The sequence below is a fragment of the Capricornis sumatraensis genome, chromosome 6 (genome assembly GCF_032405125.1).
Source record: "Capricornis sumatraensis isolate serow.1 chromosome 6, serow.2, whole genome shotgun sequence".
NCBI classification, from domain to species: Eukaryota; Metazoa; Chordata; class Mammalia; order Artiodactyla; family Bovidae; genus Capricornis; species Capricornis sumatraensis.
In genome coordinates this window covers 74,745,800-74,768,538 of record NC_091074.1, presented here as the reverse complement: position 1 = coordinate 74,768,538, position 22,739 = coordinate 74,745,800, and the positions used below count along the sequence as shown (strand labels likewise).

Genomic DNA, 22,739 nt, shown 5'->3' with positions numbered 1-22,739 from the left:
TTCAGTTCAGTTCAGTTCAGTCACTCAATCATGTCCAACTCTTTTAGAACCCATGGAATGAAGCACGCCAGGCCTCCCTGTCCATCAGCAAATCCAGGAGTTTACTCAAACTCATGTCCATTGAGTCAGTGATGCCATCCAACCTTCTCATCCTCTGTCATCCCCTTCTCCTCTTGCCTTCAATCTCTCCAAGCATCAGGGTCTTTTTAGATGAGTCAGTTCTTCGAATCAGGTGGCCAAAGTATTGGAGTTTGACCTACAATATCAATCCTTCCAAAGAACACTCGGGACTGATTTCCTTTAGGATGGACTGGTTGGATCTCCTTGCAGTCCAAGGGACTCTCAAGAGTCTTCTCCAACACCACAGTTCAAAAGCATCAATTAGTCGGCATTCAACTTTCTATATAGTCCGATTCTCACATCCATACATGACCACTGGAAAAAATATAGCCTTGACTAGACAGACCTTTGTGGGCAAAGTAACGTCTCTGCTTTTTAATATTTTGTCTATGTTGGTCATAACTTTTCTTCCAAGAAGCAAGCGTCTTTTAATTCCATGGCTGCAGTCACCATCTGCAGTGACTTTGGAGTGCAAAAAAAGTACAGTCTGCCACTGTTTTCACTGTTTCCCCGTCTATTTGCCATAAAGTGATGGGATCAGATGCCATGATCTTAGTTTTCTGAAGGTTGAGATTTAAGCCAACTTTTTCACTCTCCTCTTTCACTTTCATCACTTTAGTTCTTCCTTGCTTACTGCCATAAGGGTGGTGTCATCTGCATATATGAGGTTATTGATATTTCTCCCAGCAATCTTGATTCCAGCTTGTGTTTCTTCCAGCCCAGCATTTCGCATAATGTACTCTGTATGTAAGTTAAATAAGCAGGGTGACAATATACACCCTTGACATACTCCTTTCCCGATTTGGAACCAGTCTGTTGTTCCATGTCCAGTTCGAACTGTTGCTTCCTGACCTGCATACAGATTTCTCAAGTGGTCAGGTGGTCTGGTGTTCCCATCTCTTTAAAAATTTTCCACAGTTTGTGGTGATCCACACAGTCAATAAACAGAAATAGATGTTTTTCTGGAACTCTCTTGCTTTTTTGATAATCCAACGGATGTTTGCAATTTGATCTCTGGTTTCTCTGCCTTTTCTAAAACCAGCTTGAACATCTGGAAGTTCACAGTTCACATGCTGTTGAAGCCTGGCTTGGAGAATTTTGAGCATTACTTTGCTAGCATGTGAGATGAGTGCAATAGTGCAGTAGTTTGAACATTCTTTGGTACTGCCTTTCTTTGGGATTGGAATGAAAACTGAACTTTTCCAGTCCTATGGCCACTGCTGAGTTTTCCAAATTTGCTGGCATATTTAGTATAGCACTTTCACAGCATCATCTTTAGGACTTGAAATAGCTCAACTGGAATTCCATCACCTCCACTAGCTTTGTTCGTAGTGATGCTTCCTAAGGCCCACTTGACTTCACATTCCAGGATGTCTGGCTCCAGATGAGTGATCACGCCATCGTGATTATCTGGGTCGTGAAAATCTTTTTTGTATACAGTTCTGCTGTGTATTCTTGCCACCTCTTCTTAGTATCTTCTGCTTCTGTTAGGTCCCCACCATTTCTGTTCTTTATTGAGCCCATCTTTGTATGAAATGTTCCCTTGGTATCTCTAATTTTCTTGAAGAGATCTCTAGTCTTTCCCATTCTGTTGTTTTCCTCTATTTCTTTGCATTGATCACTGAGGAAGGCTTTCTTATCTCTCCTTCCTATTCTTTGGAACTCTGCATTCAAATGGCTATATCTTTCCTTTTCTCCTTTGCTTTTCTCTTCTCTTCTTTTCACAGCTATTTGTAAGGCCTCCTCAGATAGGCATTTTGATTTTTTGCATTTCTTTTTCTTTCGATAATCTTGATCTCTGTCTCCTATACAATGTCACAAACCTCCATCCGTACTTCATCAGGCACTCTATCTATCAGATCTAATCCCTTAAATCTATTTCTCACGTCCACTGTATAATCATAAGGGATTTGATTTAGGTCATACCTGAATGGTCTAGTGGTTTTCCCTGCTTTCAATTTAAGTCTGAATTTAAGACTCTACACATGGCCATCACCTGATAGTCAATACCGAAATCAGATTGACTATATTATTTGCAGCCAAAGATGGAGAAGCTCTATACAGTCAGCAGAAACAAAACTGGGAGTTGACTGTGGCTCAGATCATGAGATCCTTATTGCCGAATTCCTGTTGAATAGTTTTAAAAAAAATGAGTCACTTCATCCTATAAAGGAAACATGAAACTGAGATGAGCTTCCACTGCTAGAAGAATCCTAAGCCTTCAGAAAAGAATGGAGAACATGTCTAAAGGATTTGAGAACGTCAGAGCTGTATTTCCTCAGAGTGGGACTCCCCAGGCTCTCCAAATCTCAGTCCTTAATGCTCTCTCTGGAGAAGGCAATGGCGACCCACTCCAGTACTCTTGCCTCGAAAATCCCATGGACAGAGGAGCCTGGTAGGCTGCAGTCCATGGGGTCGCTAAGAGTCAGACACAACTGAGCGACTTCACTTTCACTCTTCACTTTCATGCACTGGAGAAGGACATGGCAACCCACTCCAGTGTTCTTGCCTGGAGAATCCCAGGGACGGAGGAACTTGATGGGCTGTCGTCTATGGGGTCGCACAGAGTCGGACACGACTGAAGCGAATTAGCAGCAGCAGCAGCAATGCTCTCTCTCAGGAACAAAGCCTCCCTACTACTAGGGAAATTAAATAGTCTTGATCAGGCTTCAGAGACAAAGCAGATCAGGCTTCTGACCTTGCTTCTAACTTGCTTGGACACAGCACTGACTTGAGTGGCTTGATTGCCTATTGTAAGTGCAAGCTGTGCAGAACCATAGGCAAGACAGGAGACAAGTCTTGAAATTGTTGAGCCCCCGGAGGGACACTGGCCAACCAAGCCCCAGGCTTAACAATATTCCCAGTTTTACATGACAAACAAATAGCATTAGCGTGAAACCTAGCTGAAATTGCTCACAGATTGATGATGGTATCAGTTTGCATCCTGAGATTATAAACTGGAATCCCAAACTGCAATATTTGAAGTCTCACTCATGAAGCAGATGCATTGCCTGGGAACTTTTCCCAACTAAGACTCCAGATATGCTGTGTCAGGGGACTTCCCAGTGCGGTTAATTCTGGATGTTGGTCAAAACCCAATTCGGTGATGTATCCTCTGCTGTTTCTATTTCTCTTCTCTTTTAACATTAGTATATTGAAAGAAAGCTAGATAATTCTCTAATAAATTTTTGTATTATTTATTTGTGTATAACAAGTGGCTTATTTTGTTAAGAAATTCTTTGAACCTGAGACGAAAGTGAAAACTTTCTGCAAAACACCCACATTCATCCTTGTCAGTTCACTGATCCCCAGAGGTCCTGTGTATCCCTGAGAAATTAGGTTTCCATGGATCTAGACTGGTTGAAGGCCTTCCCTGGTGCCTTAAAAGAAAGAATCCACCTGCAGTGCAGATTGATCCCTGGATCCCTGAGTTCAATCCCTGGGTGAGGAAGATCCCCTGAAGGAGGAAATGGAAGCACACTGCAGTATTCTTGCCTGGGAAATCCCATGGACTGAGGAGCCTGGCAGGCTGCAGTCCATGAGGTCGCAAAGAGTCAGACATGACTGAGCACACACACACAGGTTGGTTGAGACCTAGTGATACAGCTGACCAGATTGATACTCAAGTCCCCACAGCTCCTGGGGAAGTTGGGTTCAGGGACACAAGACTTTTAGACTTTCACCACCTGGACCCAATGTGGAGTTGTCCTTGCCCATCAGCTGTGCCACAGAATAGCCAGCAATACCTGGAGCTGTCCAACTGACTCTCAGGGCCTTTTCCTGAGAGAGCACTTGGTTATCTGACCTCTTATCCAGGAAGCACCATGACTTTTGACTGCTGCCTGTTACACCAACAACACACCTCTGAAGGTTCTCCTCTGCATGCCATCTGTCCACCAGACCCACCTTTCTAGGGGCCCAGATGCTAGGACCACACAAATGGTGAAGGAGTGCCCAGCAGCCTAAGGTACAGACATCCCTCTATCCATCTGCATGATTTCTGCTGGGACTCCCCAACAGTGATGGGAATTCTTTGACCCACCTGATAGGAACAATGCAATGATTCAGAAAGATGAGGGTCCATTCACACATATTGCTTATTTAACTTCTATGCAGAGTATATCATGTGAAATGCCAGGCTGGATGAAGCACAAGCCTGAATCAAGATAGCCAGGAGAAATATCAATAACCTCAGATATGCAGATGACACCACCTTATGGTAGAAAGCAAAGAAGAACTAAAGAGCCTCTTGATGAAAGTGAAAGAGGAGAGTGAAAGAGTTGGCTAAAATTCAATGTTCAGAGAACTAAAACCATGGCATCTGGTCCCATTACTTCATAGCAAATAGATGGGGAAACAATGGAAACAGTGAGAAACTTTAATTATTTGGGGCTCCAAAATCACTGCAGATAGTGACTGCAGCCATGAAATTGAAAGCCGCTTGCTCCTTGGAAGAAAAGCTATGAGCAACCTAGACAGCACATTAAAAAGCAGACACAATGTTTTGTCAACAGAAGTCTGTCTAGTCAAAGCTATGGTTTTTCCAGTGGTCATGTATGGATGTGAGAGTTGGACTATAAAGAAAGCTGAGCACTGAAGCACACCAGACACCTCTGTCCATGGGATTCTCAAGGCAAGAATACTGTGCTGGGGCAGTTGGGGGAGAATTGCCATGCCCTCCTCCAGGGGATCATCCCTACCCAGAGTTAGAACTTGCTTATTTTATGTCTCCTGCATTGGCAGGTGGGTTCTTTACCACTAGCATCACCTGGGAAGCCCAGAAACTGTCATGCTAAGTGATATAAGTCAGACACAGACAAGTATTGTATGATTACACTTCTTTTGGAATCTAAAAGATAAATGAACAAGCATAACAAAACATAAACAGAGTTATAGACAAAGAGAACAAACAGGTGTTTACCAGAAGGGAGAGGATTGGGGGGAAGAAAGCAAAAGCTGAGGGAGATTGAGGTATAAAGTTCCCATGGCTAGAGTTCCGTGGTGGTATAGTGATTAAGAATCCACCTGCCAATGCAGGGGACATGTGTTCGATTCCTGATCCAGGAAGACAACATGTGCTATGGGGCAACTAAGCCAGTGCACCTCAATTACTGAAGCCTCCATGCCCTAGAAAATGTGCTCCACAAGAGAAGCCACAGCAATGAGAAGCCTCCACACCAGAACGAAGAGTCCTACTCCCTGCTCTCTGCAACTAGACAAATCCCTCGTGGAGCAACAAAGACCCAGTGGAGCCAAAATAAATTTAAAAAAAAAAAAATATATATATATATATATATATTTTAAGTTCTAATTGCCAAATAAATGAGTATGAAATGGGTAAGAAATAACACTGCAGAGAATATAGTGAATAACTATGTCATGTCTTTGTATGGTGACATATCATAACTATTCCTATTATTTTGAAATGTGCAGAAATATCCAATCCTATGTTGTGTAATAGCAACTAACAGCATTGTAGGTCAATTATACTTCAAAAACAAATCCACAGAAAAAGAGATATCAAATTTGTGGTTACAAGAAGCCAGGAATGGGGAGGTAGGGATTAGATAGCTATAGTCAAAGAAACAAGCTTCCAGTTATAAGTTAAGTACTAGGAATGTAATATACAACATGATAAATATAATTAACACTGCCCTATATTATACAGGAAACTTATTAGAGTGAATCCTGAGTTCTCATCACTGGAAACACATTTTTTTTCCTATTTTTTTAATTCTGTACCCATGTGGGTTCACTAAATTTATCAGGATGACCATTTCATGATGCACCCAAGGCACATCACTATGCTGCTGCTGCTGCTGCCAAGTCGCTTCAGTCGTGTCCCACTCTGTGCGACCCCATAGACGGCAGCTCACCAGGCTTCTCTGTCCCTGGGATTCTCCAAGCAGGAATCCTGGAGTGGGTCGCCATTTCCTTCTCCAAATCACTATGCTACGCACCTTAAACTTAAAAGATTGAAAAAAGAAAGAAAAAAAGAATGGACTTAGGTTAATATTAATGTATCAGTACCGGCTCACTACTTGTGACAAACGTGCAGAGTAATGCAAGATCTGATCATTGCGGGAAACGGGGTGAGGAGGAATATTTGAACTCTTTTTATCATCTTTGCCGTTTTTCCGCACATCTAACACTGTTCTAAAACAAAAGGTTTACTTAAGTATAAATCAATAAATTTTTAAAACATTTACTGAAAATCATTGACTTGTCCTTTGTATAAATGAACTTGATGGTTTAAAAATTAAAAGTAGCGCTGTTTATAAAGTTTTCAAGAAGATAGGGGTGGATTGGGGTTGGTCTGGGGCGGGGCCAGAGCAGGGTGGGGTCAGGCTGGGGTCAGTAACCCTGGCAATGGGCGGGGAGGCGGGGATCCCCCCACGCCTAGGCCAGCCCGCGGCTCTTCTCTGGCTGCTGCTGCTGAACGTGGCCACCCGGGAGCTGCGAGGGTCCCCAGCCACGGCCGCCCCCGGCCCGACTGCAGGCGATGGGGGAGCGTTGAGGGGCGGCGCTCCGACTTGGCGAGCACAGCGGTTGGCTCCGGGAGCTACAGGTGAGTTGGGCCTCCATTCAGGCCAAGATCTCCTAGCCTACAGGGCCTGTGGGCGGCCGGCTGTGACCAGGGCCTGGTGAGTCACTAAGTATCATCTTTTCTCTGGCCTTCCCTCCAACCAGGCAGCCCAGAGATCCCCTCCACACAGGTGGGTCAGGCCCTCCACCGTGAGGCCTCTGGGAGGGAAGAGACCCAATTCCTTTGTGGGGCTGTGGGAGTGGGGACTAGTAGGGTCTGCCCTGGAGGTTGGAGGCTGGGTGGAAGAAAGTTCTAGGACTACTGAGTGAACAGGCCTGAGTCCAGGGACCAGGGGTGTCATTCCCCTCACTGAGGCCCTGGGAGCCCAGGCCCTAGACTGGATGCCGGTCTCAGGAGGCCTGGGCACACTCCTGCCCTCCCGAGTGTGAGTCCTAGAACCAGGCTGTCCCCATTAGCCCACTCCTTCTTCTTTTAGACATGGAGACTCCTGCAGAGTCAGAGAGGGGAGTGAATTGCCCCAGATCACACAGCACCACAACTTCTGCCTGCAAGTCTCCTCCCTAAGACATGGGGTAGAGTGGAGGGAGCACAGGCCCTTAGAAGCCGTGATCTTGAGAAAGTAATGTTGGTAACTTCTGAGACCTTTAGTTCTTTGATCTACCAGACAAGGCATTGAGGCGAGCGAGGTGAGGGAAGTGAGGTCTGTGCCATGCCCAGCGCTCGGCAGCCTTGCTCAAGGATGTCCACCTGCCTGGAGACGCTCCTGTGAGCTGGTCCCTCCTTGTCCCACCCCCCAGACCCCTGGGTCCTCTTCCCCACAGGGCTTGATGTGTTGTGCTCTGCTGTCCAGTCCTCAGTGGCAGCCAGTGAAGGCAGAGTCCTGTCATTTTGGCTACACCACTAGACACCTGGCCTTTTGGCTAGACTGCTAGACGCCTGGCCTTGGTTTTCCCATCTGTGAAGTGGGGAGAGCTTCCTGGTTGTGACATTTGGGGCACCAACAGTGTCTCTATTGTAGGTGGCAGCAGAGTTTCCATGGTGTGCGGGAAATCCAAGGTGATGGGGAGGATCTATGGTGGCCGGGACGTGGAGGCTGGCCAGTGGCCGTGGCAGGCCAGCCTGCGGTCCCAGGGCTCGCACATCTGTGGAGCTGTCCTCATTAACTCCAGCTGGCTTCTTTCCACTGCCCACTGCTTTCTCAAGTGAGTCTCCCTCCTAGGCTGCCAGCGCAGGCTCTGGCAGGGGAGGAGGATGCAGGGGAAGATGAGAAAAGGGGGATGGTGTCCCATGTCAGCTCCTCTGGGCTTTCCTCTGGGCAGTCTGTGGCCTTCAGAGGCATGTCATTCCTGCCTTTGGGCTGTGTACCCTCCACCTGGACTGTCCTCCCTGCTCACCTGCCCAGATCCTCCTCATGCTCTGCCCTTGGCCCCTGTGTCCGTTCCCCAACACAGGTGTGCCTCAGGAAAGCGGCAGTGTCAGTCCTCACTGCCATGTGGTGTGGACCCATCTCAGACCACAGCTTCTTCTCAGTGTCCCCATATTTCCAGGTGTCAGACTCTTGGTGGGGGCCTGGGACTACATGTGTGGCCAGCAGCCGGGAGATTCTTATTAGTCCTGCGAAACTGTGCCCAGGAGGAGTCACAGTCACTGGCGTGCATGCAGGGAGCCGTGGTGCCAGGCTGCATAAGGGGGAGGTGGGCTCCCTGGGAGAGTGACAGGGCTGCTCAGAGTCTAATTCACCTAGCCAGGTGGGGCTGGCTCAGTGACTGGCTTCTGGACGGATGAGGAGGGGTCACCAGGGAGTTCAGGCATCACAGCCCAGGTCTGGGCACTGGAGCTTTGAGGGCTCAGAGTTTACGGGCACCCACTCTGTGCCATGCTCCGTGCAAGCCCCTTGGTGGCTTCAGGGGTGGCAAATCCCACCTCACCGTGTCTCCATCCTGTCAGAAGAGAAAGCCCAGCATGGATGAGAAGGGCAGAGCAGATAGGGTGGGGGTTCGGGAGAAGATGTGTGGAGAGGGAGGCCTTGCTGGAGGGGAAGGGTTGGGTGAGGGGAACATGAGAGAGGGTCTGCAAGTAGATGAGCTGTGAAGACAGTCAGGGAGGTGGGAAGTTTCAGCACCTGTGTTGGGGGAACAAGGCAAAGTTCCATTTCCTGCACCCATTTGCTCATTTATTTAACAAATCTTTTGTCCTTGGAACTAAGTGGAGAAGCAGGCCTTGGGCATGGATGTCTTTAGAGAAAGGGGATGGTTAACAGGAGTGTGGGGCCAGAAGGTGGGTTGTATGGCATCTCGGGAAGGGTAAAGTTAGAGCCTGAACTGAGCCAGAATGCCTGCTGTGTACAATCAGAAGGCCTTCATTTAATGACCTCACCAAGGACCTTTCCAGAACAAGGATTCAGTGCTTCCTCAATTCTAGTGTGTGATGGAGAAGCCAGCCATATGTCTGAAACTGTAAGTAGGGTATCAATTAGCCTCAGGAAAGAAGGGCTCCTGAACATTAGAAATGGGGAGACAAAGGCTGTCTGGTGTCATGTCGGGTGGAGGGGTCCAGAGGCGTGTGGGCAGTTAGATGAGGATGCAGGGAAAGAGCTAGTCCCCACTTGGAGATGATGGTGGCAGTGCGCTTTTCCTCCTCCAGGAAATCCAAAGCCCCAGAGAATTACCGGGTTCTGCTAGGAAGCACCCAGCTGTACCAGCACACCCCTCAGACCCGGGAGGTGTCTGTGAGCCGGATTATCACACACCCAGACTTCGAGAAGTTACATCCCTTTGGGAGTGACATTGCCATGTTGCAGCTGCGCTTTCCTGTGAACTTCACCTCCTACGTCATCCCTGCCTGCCTCTCAGTCCCTGGCATGAAGCTCCCCAGTAACTCATCCTGCTGGATAACTGGCTGGGGGATGCTCAACGAGGAAAGTAAGGGGATGTGGGGAGTTGGAGGGGGGATGAGAATGGGGAGGAGAAGGAAGGGGAGAAGGACAGAGGGGCAAAAAAGAGAGGTGTGTCTCCACCTGAGGCGTCCCCAGGCAAAGGTCCCCTTGGCCCACTATGCTTCATTTCCAGAGGACTGAACCATTCTAGTTCTAGTTCTGAAAGTGTGTGATTCTAAAGCTTTGGTGTTCCCTAAGTGTAAAACTCTGAAGTCTGGGAATATTTGACTTTGGAATCAAGAATCTGAGTTCTTGAAGTCTTTCTGGTTCTTGATTCCAAGGTTTAAATCAACCATAGATCTGAGATGACTTGATCTAACTCAAAGGTCATGGTTGGGGCCTGACTCCTTCCAGGTCACTGACAAACTCTCTGATTTCCCAGTGCCATAGGAGGTGCTTGGGAAAAGTGGAGAAAACTCAAATATGACCTCTGACCTCTGAGTCTGCCTGATCAATTTAGAATTATTACAACTTGAGAAGGTTTCACTCTCCAGACCTCACTTTGGTTTTCTCCCAGGTCAGGTCATCTATCTAATTTGTAGACTTGTTAGACAAACTGAGTAACATGAAAAAATTGTATTTTTTAAGATTGAAAGAGAAGAAAAGGAGACCAAAACTTATGAGCAAGAGTCTCCACTAAAGAAAGGAGTGTCTATGACTTGGTGAAATGCTTACGATGCCAAATTAGGGAGGGAAAGAATATTTATTTGTCATTATTTGTAGGGTCATAATTTGGTATGGTGTTTCTCTACAGAGGTGCTGCAGGCATTTTGAACAGATGCTGCTTCATTAGGTGGGATGTTCCAGCATCCCTGGTCCTTGCCTATTAGTGTGTCGGTTAACACTCAATAATCATAGGACAAACAACTAGGTCCCCAGAATTCTCACACCACCCACACAACACACATGTATACCACACTTCACACTTCACACACACACACACACACACACACACACACACACACACACACACAGACTGGTTCCTCCTGAGGACAGGGACCCTGTCTTTCTTGTTTCAATATCCCAGTCCGTGCCCCAGGCAGGGCCTGGCACCTGGTAGGTATCCCACTGCTGCGCTGGGTGCTTCTTCCCTGGACCTCCAGACTGATCTCGGCTCCCACCCTGTGTGCTCTATGTTACTCTCCATGTAGCCGTTTGAGTATTTGCTTTAGAGCAGGAGTCATGCCAGTTCCCTGCTCATCACCCCCAGTGCCTTCTCATTTCTACTTAAAATAAGGTCACAACTCCCTGCCTTGGCTCTCAGGCCCCATTACTCTCTCTCACCTCCTGCTGCATCCCTCACCCACACCACCCCAGCCAGCAGGCCTCCTTCCTGCCTTGACGATGCCAAGGCCATTCCCACCTCAGGTCTCCACCTTGGCTGTCTCCCTGGATGCATTTACTCTCCCAACTAACCTTGTCATGACTTGTTTCTTTACATATGCAACTCAGCTGCCCCTCTGAGGAGTTTACTTGATCATGTGAGCTAAAATAGGCAACCCCTAATGGCACATCTTCCTGTTATATTTCCTTTATACCACTTATTAGATCTAAAGTAATGCTATTCATTTACTTCATTTACCCTGTCTGCCCCAACTAAAATATTCCCCTGTATCATTAGTTAAAAGATACTTAGCACGAGGATAGAGCAATAAATGAGTAATTGAATGATGAATAAATCAGTGATTGGATGAGAGAATGGATGGGAGAAGGAGGGAGTATGAGTGGGTGGAAGGGAAGATGGTTGGGCGGGTGGGTGAAAGGGTGGTGGAGAGAGATGCAGTGAGTGGTCTATTGCTGGAGGCGAGAATGGAGGGATGGATGAAGAGATGAGTGTATAAGCAAATTTATGGAAGGGTGAGTGGGTGAATGGGACATGAGGAAAGATAGGTAGATGGATGGAGGGACAAGTGAATGGAAAGCAAGGTTAATGATAGACAAAAGGTGAGTGGATGAGATGGTTTGTGACAGGGTAGATAGATTGGTGAATGGTTGCTAAGCACCAGTGAGTGGCATGTGTTGGAGGGATTTGCCTTTTTCCTTTGTGGAATAGGAGGAGTGTAGTTTGTTGCTATGAAATAGGTGGAGGGAATAGGATGAGTTTGGAAACGTTTGAGAAACACGGGAGGGCTTATTAGGCATAGGTAGAAGACTGAAACAAGGATGAAAGCTCAGCTGTGCAGAGAAAACCTCATGTTGAGGGGCAGTGCTGACTGGTAAGGCAGAGCTCTGTAGCTCGGCTACAGCATCCTTCCCTGATTTTCTTCTTATCCTCACAGCACCTCTGCTCGAACCCTTCCATCTCCAGGAGGGTAAGGTGAGCCTCACTGAGAACAAGTTCTGTAATATGTTATATGGATTTGCGAAAGGCAAGAACCTCTCTGTGCAGGAGGACATGCTGTGTGCTGGGGACTTCTCCACAGGAAAGTCCATCTGCCAAGTGAGTAAGGTCCTTTCTGTTTCCCCTGCTGGTCTCAGGGCCTCGGTTTCTCTGGGGAGGGGCTGTGTTGCCTCTGCTCTCTTTGTGGAGCCCCTGGGACTTCCCGTTTCCTCCTCCATGCGTCTTCCTGGGCTCCATCCCTTGGCAGTGTCCCCCAGGTCAACCCCCCTTCCTAACTCCCTTGCACATGAGGGCATCGACAGCATCTATTCTTGAGGCATATATTAAAGTTTTTATTGAAGTGTAACATACATACAAAAGAGTATATCCATGCTCTTTTCATAAGTTGGATAAATGTTCACATAGTGAGGCAACATGTGGTCAGTACCCCAGAGGCCCCGCTCACACCTCCTTCCTGTCACCAACACCCAACACAAACCACCATCTTCACCTGTAATACCTTAGATTAGATTCTGAATGTTCTGTAAATAGAATGTATTTCCAGTTGTCAACCTTTCTTGTCTTAACGTTGTATTTGTGAGATTCGTCCATACTGTTGCCTGTAGTTGTAGTGTGTTCAGTCTTCTTACTCTATCGGACGCTCCTCTGTCCACTGAATCCTATGATCAGGTACACTGTAATGCATATTTTTGTACTTTCCAAATTTTTCATTTCATTTCACTTCCAAATGTTTTATCTTCTATTTCACAAAACCCTTGAGTAGAATTATTGGATTAAAAGGTACATGTATATTAAACTTTGGCAGATGTTACCAACCTTCTCCAAAGTGGTTCACCATTTCCACTCATTCAAGCAGTGGATGAGAGTTCATATTCTCACCAATACTTAGCACTTTCCATCTTTTCTTATTTTCATAATTATTGTGGTTGATGAATTAAATGTACTTTTGCATATTTACTATCTTTGGACATATTTTTCTGTAACATTTCCTTTCAGGGTTTTTCTCCCCTCTCACTTCTCTGTTGGGTTGCCTGTCTCTTCCTTTAGGGGCTCTTTGTGCATTTTACATATTCCAGATATCAGTCTGCTGCTGGATATTTGTTTTGGGGGGTTTTGGTTTTGCTTTGTTTGTTTGTTTTGCCTGTGTTGGCTGGGTGTTAGTTGTGACAGGCAGGCTTTCCATTGCAGCGTGTGGGCTTCCCTTTAGTTACAGCATGCGCGCTTCAGAGCGTATGGGCTCAGCAGCTGCAGTATGTGGGCTTAGCTGCCTTGGGGCATGTGGGATCTTAGTTCTCTCACCAGGGATTGAACCTGCATCCTCTGCATTGGAAGGCAGATTCATAACCACTGGACCACCAAGGAAGTCCCACTGTTGGATATTTGAGTGTGAAGCTTTTTTTCCACTCTCTGTGGTGCCTTTTTATAGGTGAGAAAACAAGCCTGGAGAGGGAAAGTGGCTACCCTAAAATAAGACACCACAACTTGGGCCCCTTTGTTCTGATTCCAAGCCTAACCTGACCTCTACCACATCATCCTCAGGGCCCAGGCTCCCAAGCTGGCATCATGTGCTGATTCTTCCATAGATGGTGTCGTAGAGTGGAGGGGAAGTGTTAGGGTTCTGGAGTTAGAGACACTGCACCAGCATGTGACCTTGGGTGGTCTTTTCAACTTCTGAGCCTGTGTCCTCATTCATAGCGTAGGGTGTTGAGGCCTCCGTCATGGGATTGTTGCAAGGATAGTATAGTAGGTTGGATAGTGTCTCCTAAATGTGTGTCTTCTAAATCTCAGAATGTGACCTTATTTAGAATTAGGTCTTTGCAGAGACGATTGTTGAGAATCACAAGATGAGACCTTGCTGAATTTAGAGTGAAAGAAGAGAGTGAAAAAGTTGGCTTAAAGCTCACATTCAGAAAACGGAGATCATGGCATCTGGTCCCATCACTTCATGGGAAATAGATGGGGAAACAGTGGAAACAGTGTCAGACTTTATTTCTGGGGGCTCCCAAATCACTGCAGATGGTGACTGCAGCCATGAAATTAAAAGATGCTTACTCCTTGGAAGAAAATTTATGACCAACCTAGATAGCATATTGAAAAACAGAGACATTACTTTGCCAACAAAGATCCGTCTAGTCAAGGCTATGGTTTTTCCAGTGGTCATGTATGGATGTGAGAGTTGGACTGAGAAGAAAGTTGAGCGCTGAAGAATTGATGCTTTTGAACTGTGGTGTTGGAGAAGACTCTTGAGAGTCCCGTGGACTGCAAGGAGATCCAACCAGTCCATTCTAAAGGAGATCAGCCCTGGGTGTTCTTTGGAAGGAATGATGCTAAAACTGAAACTCCAGTACTTGGGCCACCTCATGCGAAGAGTTGACTCATTGGAAAAGACTCTGATGCTGGGAGGGATTGGGGGCAGGAGGAGAAGGGGACGACCGAGGATGAGATGGCTGGATGGCATCAATGACTCGATGAACGCGAGTCTGAGTGAACTCCGGGAGATGGTGATGGACAGGGAGGCCTGGTGTGCTGCAGTTCATGGGGTCGCAAAGAGTTGGACATGACTGAGCGACTGAACTGACTGAACTGACTAAATCCAGTGACTTGTTTTCTCATAGAAAGACGGAGAGACACAGATAGTTGATTTCAGACGTCTGACTTCTAGAACTGTGAGATCAATTTCTGTTGATTTCAGAGGAGTTAGCCAGTCTGTGGTGATATGCTTTGGCATGCCAGGAAATGCACATAGGAGGGATGAGATGCACCTGGCCCACAGGATGGCCTCACAGACAGCTGTTTTCATGGCGGCCCAGTGAGCTGCTGAGCCAGAGGGGAGAAGCTTGGCCCCTTGCCCTCCTTGTAGGAGGTGGACCCAGGTTTCTTGGTTCCCAGTCCACAGCCAGTGGTATGAACTGTCTGGCTGTCTGGCCTGGCCTGTCCTTCTCACAGAGTCAGCTGCACCCGAAGGTGAAACAAAGGGCTCAGACCCCGAGTCCCCATCTGCTGTCACCCGAGACCTCCCTTCCAGCCTGCAGAGGTCATGCCCACGGAGCTCAGGGCTGGAACCCTTTGTCTCCTTGCCTGCTGGACATCCATAGTGCCCCTTGAGCCCACTCCTCCTCTCGTTTCGTCCCAGGCTGAGGACAGCACTGAGATGGACCCCCAAGAGCCAAGGCATTAGATGACCCCCCTCCTCCCTCTCTTAGCCTTTCAGTCACCACAGCCTACCTGAGACACTCCATCTAGACTCATCTGCTGCCGCATCACCTGCTCCAGCCCCCACCCTGAAACCCAGGCCCCTCTCCTCTCCTTGGAAGTACCCCTCCCCCTGTGCAGGGCACTCAGAAACAGGTCTGAGGAGAGACAGGCCACAGAGGCATTCAATGCTCAGACTGCAGGGCAGGAGAGCCCTGGTTTCAGTATTCGATCTGTCATTTACTGGGATTGTGACCTTAGCTAAGTTTCCTCACCCATGAAATGGGGTTGCTAACAGCCTCCTCTTAATAGGGTCCCTGTAGAAAGTTTAATACTGTGCCTGACATTCAGTAGGTACTTAGCAAGTTTTTCATACGGTTCATGGGGTTCTCAAGGAAAGGATACTGAAGTGGCTTGCCATTCCCTTCTCCAGTGGACCACATTCTGCCAGACCTTTCCACTATGACCCACCTGTCTTGGGTTGCCCTGAGGGCAGGCTTAGTTTCATTGAGTTAGACAAGGCTGGGGTCCTAGTGTGATTAGATTGACTAGTTTTCTGTGAGTATGGTTTCAGTGTGTCTGCCCTCTGATGCCCTCTTGCAACACCTACCATCTTACTTAGGTTTCTCTTACGTTGGGCGTGGGGTATCTCTTCACGGCTGCTCCAGGAAAGCACAGCTGCTGCTCCTTACCTTGGATGAGGAGTATCTCATTCCACCACCCTTCCTGACCTTCAGCGTGGGATGGCTCCTCTAGGCCCTCCTGTGCCCGCACAGCCACCACTCCTTGAAAAAGCAAAATGATAGGATACTGAAAGAGGTACTCCCCAGGTCAGTAGGTGCCCAATATGCTACTGAAGGTCAGTGGAGAAATAATTCCAGAAAGAATGAAGGGATGGAGCCAAAACAAAAACAATACCCAGCTGTGGATGTGAATGGTGATAGAAGCAAGGTCCGATGCTGTAAAGAGCAATATTGCATAGGAACCTGGAATGTCAGGTCCATGAATCAAGGCAAATTGGAAGTGGTCAAACGAGATGGCAGGAGTGAACATTGACATTCTAGGAATCAGTGAACTAAAATGGACTGGCATGGGTGAATTTAACTCAGATGACCATTGTATCTACTACTGCGGGCAGGAATCCATCAGAAGAAATGGAGTAGCCATCATGGTCAACAAAAGAGTCCAAAATGCAGTACTTGGATGCAATCTCAAAAATGACAGAATGATCTCTGTTCGTCTCCAAGGCAAACCATTCAATATCACGGTAATACAAGTCTATGCCACAACCAGTAACGCTGAAGAAGCTGAAGTTGAACGGTTTTATGAAGACCTACAAGACCTTTTAGAAGTAACACCCAAAAAAGATGTCCTTTTCATTATAGGGGACTGCAATGCAAAAGTAGGAAGTCAAGAAACACCTGGAGTAATAGGCAAATTTGGCCTTGGAATGCAGAATGAAGCAGGGCAAAGACTAATAGAGTGTTGCCAAGAAAATGCACTGGTCATAGCAAACACCCTCTTCCAACAACACAAGAGAAGACTCTACACATGGACATCACCAGATGGTCAACACCGAAATCAGATTGATTATATTCTCTGCAGCCAAAGATGGAGAAGCTCTATACACTCAACAAAAACAAGACCAGGAGCTGACTGTGGCTCAGATCATGAACTCCTTATTACCAAATTCAGACTGAAGTTGAAGAAAGCAGGGAAAACCACTAGACCATTCAGGTATGACCTAAATCCCTTATGATTATACAGTGGAAGTGAGAAATAGATTTAAGGGCCTAGATCTGATAGGTAGAGTGCCTGATGAACTATGGACTGAAGTTGTTGACATTGTACAGGAGACAGGGATCAAGACCATCCCCATGGAAAAGAAATGCAAAAAAGCAAAATGCCTGTCTGGGGAGGCCTTACAAATAGCTGTGAAAAGAAGAGAAGTGAAAAGCCAAGGAGAAAAGGAAAGCTATAAGCATCTGAATGCAGAGTTCCAAAGAATAGCAAGAAGAGATAAGAAAGCCTTCTTCAGCGATCAATGCAAAAAATAGAGGAAAACAACAGAATGGGAAAGACTAGAGATCTCTTCAAGAAAATTAGAGATACCAAGGCAATATTTCATGCAAAGATGGGCTCTATAAAGGACAGAAATGGTTGGGACCTAACAGAAGCAGAAGATATTAAGAAGAGATGGCAAGAATACACAGAACTATACAAAAAAGATCTTCATGACCCGGATAATCACGATGGTGTGATCACTCATCTAGAGTCAGACATCCTAGAATGTGAAGTCAAGTGGGCCTTAGAAAGCATCACTACAAACAAAGCTAGTGGAGGTGATGGAATTCCAGTTGAGCTATATCAAATCCTGAGAGATGATGCTGTGAAAGTGCAGCACTCAATATGCCAGCAAATTCAGAAGACTCAGCAGTGGCCACAGGACTGGAAAAGGTCAGTTTTCATTCCAATCCCAAAGAAAGGCAATGCCAAAGAATGCTCAAACTACCACACAATTGCACTCATCTCACACGCTAGTAAAGTAATGCTCAAAATTCTCCAAGGCAGGCTTCAGCAATACTTGAACCATGAACTTCCAGATGTTCAAGCTGGTTTTAGAAAAGGCAGAGGAACCAGAGATCAAATTGCCAACATCCACTGGATCATCAAAAAAGCAAGAGAGTTCCAGAAAAACATCTATTTCTGCTTTATTGACTATGCCAAAGGCTTTGATTGTGTGGATCACAATAAACTGCGGAAAATTCTGAAAGAGATGGGAATACCAGACCACCTAACCTGCCTCTTGAGAAATCTGTATGCAGGCCAGGAAGCAACAGTTAGAACTGGACATGGAACAACAGACTGGTTCCAAATAGGAAAAGGAGTACGTCAAGGCTGTATATTGTCACCCTGCTTATTTAACTTATATGCAGAGTACATCATGAGAAACACTGGACTGGAAGAAACACAAGCTGGAATCAAGATTGGCGGGAGAAATCTCAATAACCTCAGATATGCAGATGACACCACTCTTATGGCAGACATTGAAGAGGAACTAAAAAACCTCTTGATGAAAGTGAAAGAGGAGAGTGAAAAAGTTGGCTTAAAGCTCAACATTCAGAAAACGAAGATCATAGCATCCAGTCTCATCACTTCTTGGGAAATAGATGGGGAAACAATGGAAACAGTGTCAGGCTTTATTTTTGGGGGGCTCCCAAATCACTGCAGATGGTGACTGCAGCCATGAAATTAAAAGACTCTTAGTCCTTGGAAGAAAAGTTATGACCAACCTAGATAGCATATTCAAAAGCAGAGACATTACTTTGCTGACTAAGGTCTGTCTAGTCAAGGCTATGGTTTTTCCAGTGGTCATGTATGGATGTGAGAGTTGGACTGTGAAGAAAGCTGAGCACTGAAGAATTGATGCTTTTGAACTGTGGTGTTGGAGAAGACTCTTGAGAGTCCCTTGGACTACAAGGGAATCCAACCAGTCCATTCTAAAGGAGATCAGCCCTGGGATTTCTTTGGAAGGAATGATGCTAAAGCTGAAACTCCAGTACTTTGGCCACCTCATGCGAAGAGTTGACTCATTGGAAAAGACTTTGATGCTGGGAGGGATTGGGGGCAGGAGAAGAAGGGGACGACCGAGGATGAGATGGCTGGATGGCATCATGGACTCGATGGACACAAGTCTAAGTGAACTCCGGGAGTTGGTGATGGACAGGGAGGCCTGGCGTGCTGCAATTCATGGGGTCACAGAGTCAGAGACGACTGAGTGACTGAACTGAAGCTGAACTAGCAAGTTTTGGCTTTCAATATCCTGGCCTGTTCTGTCTCCTTCTACCAGGATTGTACCTGTTCTTCTGGGCCTGTCTTGGACCTGTCCTCTCACCCAAGGTAGAATTCACTGCCCTGGCCCCATCCAACACATATACACACAGTACACAACACACACACACACACACACACACACACTGCCTTGGTTTGCTCTGTCTCTTCAATAGTGCAAACCACAGCTCACTTTCCATGGGATACACTAGTGTTGGGGCTTCCCACTAGTGCTGAGAGCTCCCTAGGGTGCAGGAGGCTTTTGGAGCCCTTCCCATTTCCCACAGACTGGCCTAGATTTCACCATAATATCAGCAACCATGAGGCTTATCTGCACGAATCCTGGAGGCCTGTGGTAGACAGGGACCAGGCCTTCCCCTGGCCTTGAACAGCTCAGGGAGGGTACACTGTGGGGAAGGCCAAGGGCAACCCAGGTGGGGACACCAGAAGGGAAGAACTGAGTTGATGATGGCACATTCCCAATGTCCAAGAAGCCCCTGGTGTGACTTTCTTGGTGCTTTGGTGACATCACCTTAAATTGGTGGCTCAGACAACAGAATGTATTATCTTACATTTCTGGAGGTCAGAGTCTAAAATCAAGGTGTTGGCCTGGCTGCTCCCTTCTGGAGGCTCTAGGAGAAAACGTTTTCTTGCTTTTTCTATCTTTTTAGAGGTCCCCAGCATTCCTCGGCTCATGGCCCCTTCCTGCGCCACCAAATCACGTTGCTCTCCCTCTGCTCCTGTCATCACATCTCCTCCTCTGACTCTGACCTCCTGCTTCCCTCTTTCCTCATGAGTACCTTTGTGTTTATGCTGGATCCAACCAGATCATCCAGGATAATCTTCCTATTTCCTGATCCTCGACTCCATCACAGCTGCTGAGTCCCTTTTGCCACGTAAGGTAACATAGCCCCAGGTTCTGCTGATGAGGATGGCCGTCCTTGAGGGTTACTTTTGGCTAGCCACACCATGTACCCTTCTCTTTCCTTCAAGTCACCACTTCCCCCACCCCTCCCTCTCAGCTGGAGAGCTTGCTTCCTATTTCACTGAGAACTTCAAAGCATTCTGTTGGACAAAATGCCATTCATCTTCCCAGTCCAGTGGACATCTTCCATCTCTTCTGAGCCTCCTGGCCCATTGTACCCAGTCCCTCCTGGAGCTCTGGGTGTCCAGAGGCTCCCTTGCTCCATGTCTTGTCTCCGCTTTCACGGCTCTCGTATAAATGTGCAGTGGCACTCTCCTTCCCGCTACTGCCCAGTTTCTCTGCCTCCTTTCCCCCAGAGACTCCTCCTAATAGCCCTGGATCTAACTCACTCTACCCAGGAGTGTCCCCAGTACCACCAGAGCCACATGGCCAATGTCCCTGGGGACCTGTCTTGCCAGATACACCCGTGGCCCCAAATCCTCCTCTCACTCGGCACTTGACCAAGTGTCACTGCCATTTCCTGGGCACCAGGACCAGCCAGCTACTCCACTCTGCACCTGGTCCCCTCCCTGCCCACCTCTGAATGCTGGAGACCCCGGGGCTATACCTCCCCTCCACACCACCTCCCTGAGATAGGCTCAGTTCTCCATGGGCGTCAACTCCAACCCCCACCATAAGGCCCTGGGAATCCGAGTCCCGTCTACCCCCCTCGCTTCCCACATGTCATTGCTCTTCCTCCCACCCACCTGGCCATCCCTCCTCTCCTCGTCTGCACTCACTGCTCCCTCTGCTCCAGCATCAGAAAGTTGGGTTGTCCCATTTGGACTCTCAGCTTGGGAAAGCTCTATGTTTCCACCCTATGAAATGCCTTTCCCTTCCTCTCCTGTCCCTTCCATGTGTTGTTACCACATGTCACATCTGACAATGACAGGCTGGTTGCCTTATTTACAATAACTCCATGAAAGAGGAACCTTGACATTTCACCCCTGTGCCCAGGGCAGAAGCTTCCCTGGATGCTGGATGTGCGTGTTAGACAAGTGTATGGAAGGCAGCAAGCACAGCTATCCTGCTCCTCTCACCCTGCCTCCAAGGATGACACCTTCCCTTTGGGTGATGAAGTGAGAGATTTCCACCCAGGTGGTCCTGCCCTGACAGCATTTCAAGACTCCAGTAACTCCTAGCAGCTTTCAGGGGACCCTAGCAGCTTTCATTGCTCTCTGAGTAATACAGGCTGCCTCCCCCAGGCCTGGGTATGGGCACTTTCTGAAGATGCTCAACCAAGAATTTGAGAGAAAACTAAAGGACTGACTAATTGAGTGAAAAAGGAGGCGGACCTGGGTGGACATGTGCTGCTGCAGCTCAGAATTTGCAAGATCCAGGTCTGCAGCAGCTTCAGCTGGTTCCACTCTCAGACCAGCCTTCTTGAGCTCATATCCTGCAGCTGTCTGTCCCTTCTCGGCCTTGGACAGTGCTTTGTCCCTGGCCACCACACCCTCCCTGGGCATAGCATCCATATATTGATGGATATAGATCTGTGATTGTTTTGAGGGTCAATCAGGACTTCCTGAAGCATGATTCCAGTGCCTGCCTGCATGGCTTAATTGGGCTGATCTGCAGTGGGAAGTTGGTGCTTGGAATTTCACAGAATGAGGCTGGAGGGCAGAGACTCATAAGCCCCACCCTGCTACCTGGTCTTCTCAGAACTGGCTCAGTCACCCACGTGAACTCCCATTTCTTTCCTAGGGCGATTCCGGGGGCCCCCTCGTCTGTGACTTCATCGGTTCCTGGGTTCTGATGGGGCTGGCCAGCTGGGGTTTTGACTGCCGACACCCCATCTACCCCAGCATCTTCACCAATGTCGCCTACTTCACCAACTGGATCGAAGAGATCCAGAGACTCACACCCCACCCTGAGCCCATGTCTGCTCTTACACCGCTCCCTGAGCCCACGTCCACTCCTCCACAGACCCAGTTTCCACACCAGTCTCTGCAGGCTGCCGCCTCGTCTGTGCTGGGCACAGCCTTTGGGCCTCCACAGACCTGGCCCCTGCTGCTGTTCCTGCTTGGTTCCCCGAGGCAAACCATGCGGTGATGCGCCAAGCCCCTCAGCTCCTGCTCTGTGCCTCAGGCTCCAGCCTCCTCACTGGAACCTTCCCCTCTCCCCTCCCCCAGCCCCGTCACTCTCAGTGGTCCCTTCTTGGCTTCCCTGTCTACCAGCTGTGACCCCCACAATCCAAGCTTGAAAAGCCAAATAAAAACAAATGAAAGAGTCATCCTGATTCTGTCTTGGGGCCCTATTGCTCCTCCTGATCCTCAGCACTCAGCCCTTCTCTTGAGGTCTGTCGTCTGATTCCCTGGACAAGCAAACAGGAACCGGCAGGAACATTACAGCAGGAGGAGGCAGGGGTGGGGACTCTGAAGGAGTCCAGCTGGGGAGAGAGAAGGGTGTCTTCCTACCATGGAAATGCACAGGCCTCAGAGGAAGAACATCAGTCAGCTCCAGTTGCCGTAACAAATATCACAGGCAATGTGTTCTAGACAACACGCATTTATCATCTCACGGTTCCGGAGCCCAGCAGCCTGAGGCCTCTCGCCTTGGCTTGTAGACACCATCTTCTCCCTGTCCTCACACTGCCTTCCCTCTGTGTGTCTGTGTCCACGTTTCCCCTTCTTAAAAGGGCACCAGTCATATTAGATTAGGACCCAACCTAGTGGGTCCTATTTTAACTGAGTTATCTCTTTAAAAGCTCTACTCCAAATAAAGTCACATTCTGGGGACCTCTGGTTGTCCAGAGGTTTAATCCAGGCTGCCACTGCGTGGGATGTGGGTTCAGTCCCTGGGTGGAGAG

At 47.8% G+C, this 22,739-nt stretch overlaps 1 protein-coding gene across 1 annotated transcript in view; it reads left to right on the top strand.

Moving 5' to 3' along the window:
• LOC138080758 (putative serine protease 47) overlaps positions 1-22,044 on the top strand; it is a 44,191-nt gene extending 22,147 nt beyond the window's left edge. The window contains exons 3-7 of the mRNA XM_068973620.1: positions 6,404-6,688; positions 7,686-7,869; positions 9,311-9,588; positions 11,882-12,042; positions 21,635-22,044. Of these exons, the coding sequence (XP_068829721.1) occupies positions 6,404-6,688; positions 7,686-7,869; positions 9,311-9,588; positions 11,882-12,042; positions 21,635-21,982 (1,256 nt within the window). The 3' untranslated portion in view covers positions 21,983-22,044. The remainder of the gene's footprint in view (positions 1-6,403; positions 6,689-7,685; positions 7,870-9,310; positions 9,589-11,881; positions 12,043-21,634) is intronic.
• The last annotated feature ends 695 nt before the right edge of the window (positions 22,045-22,739 follow it).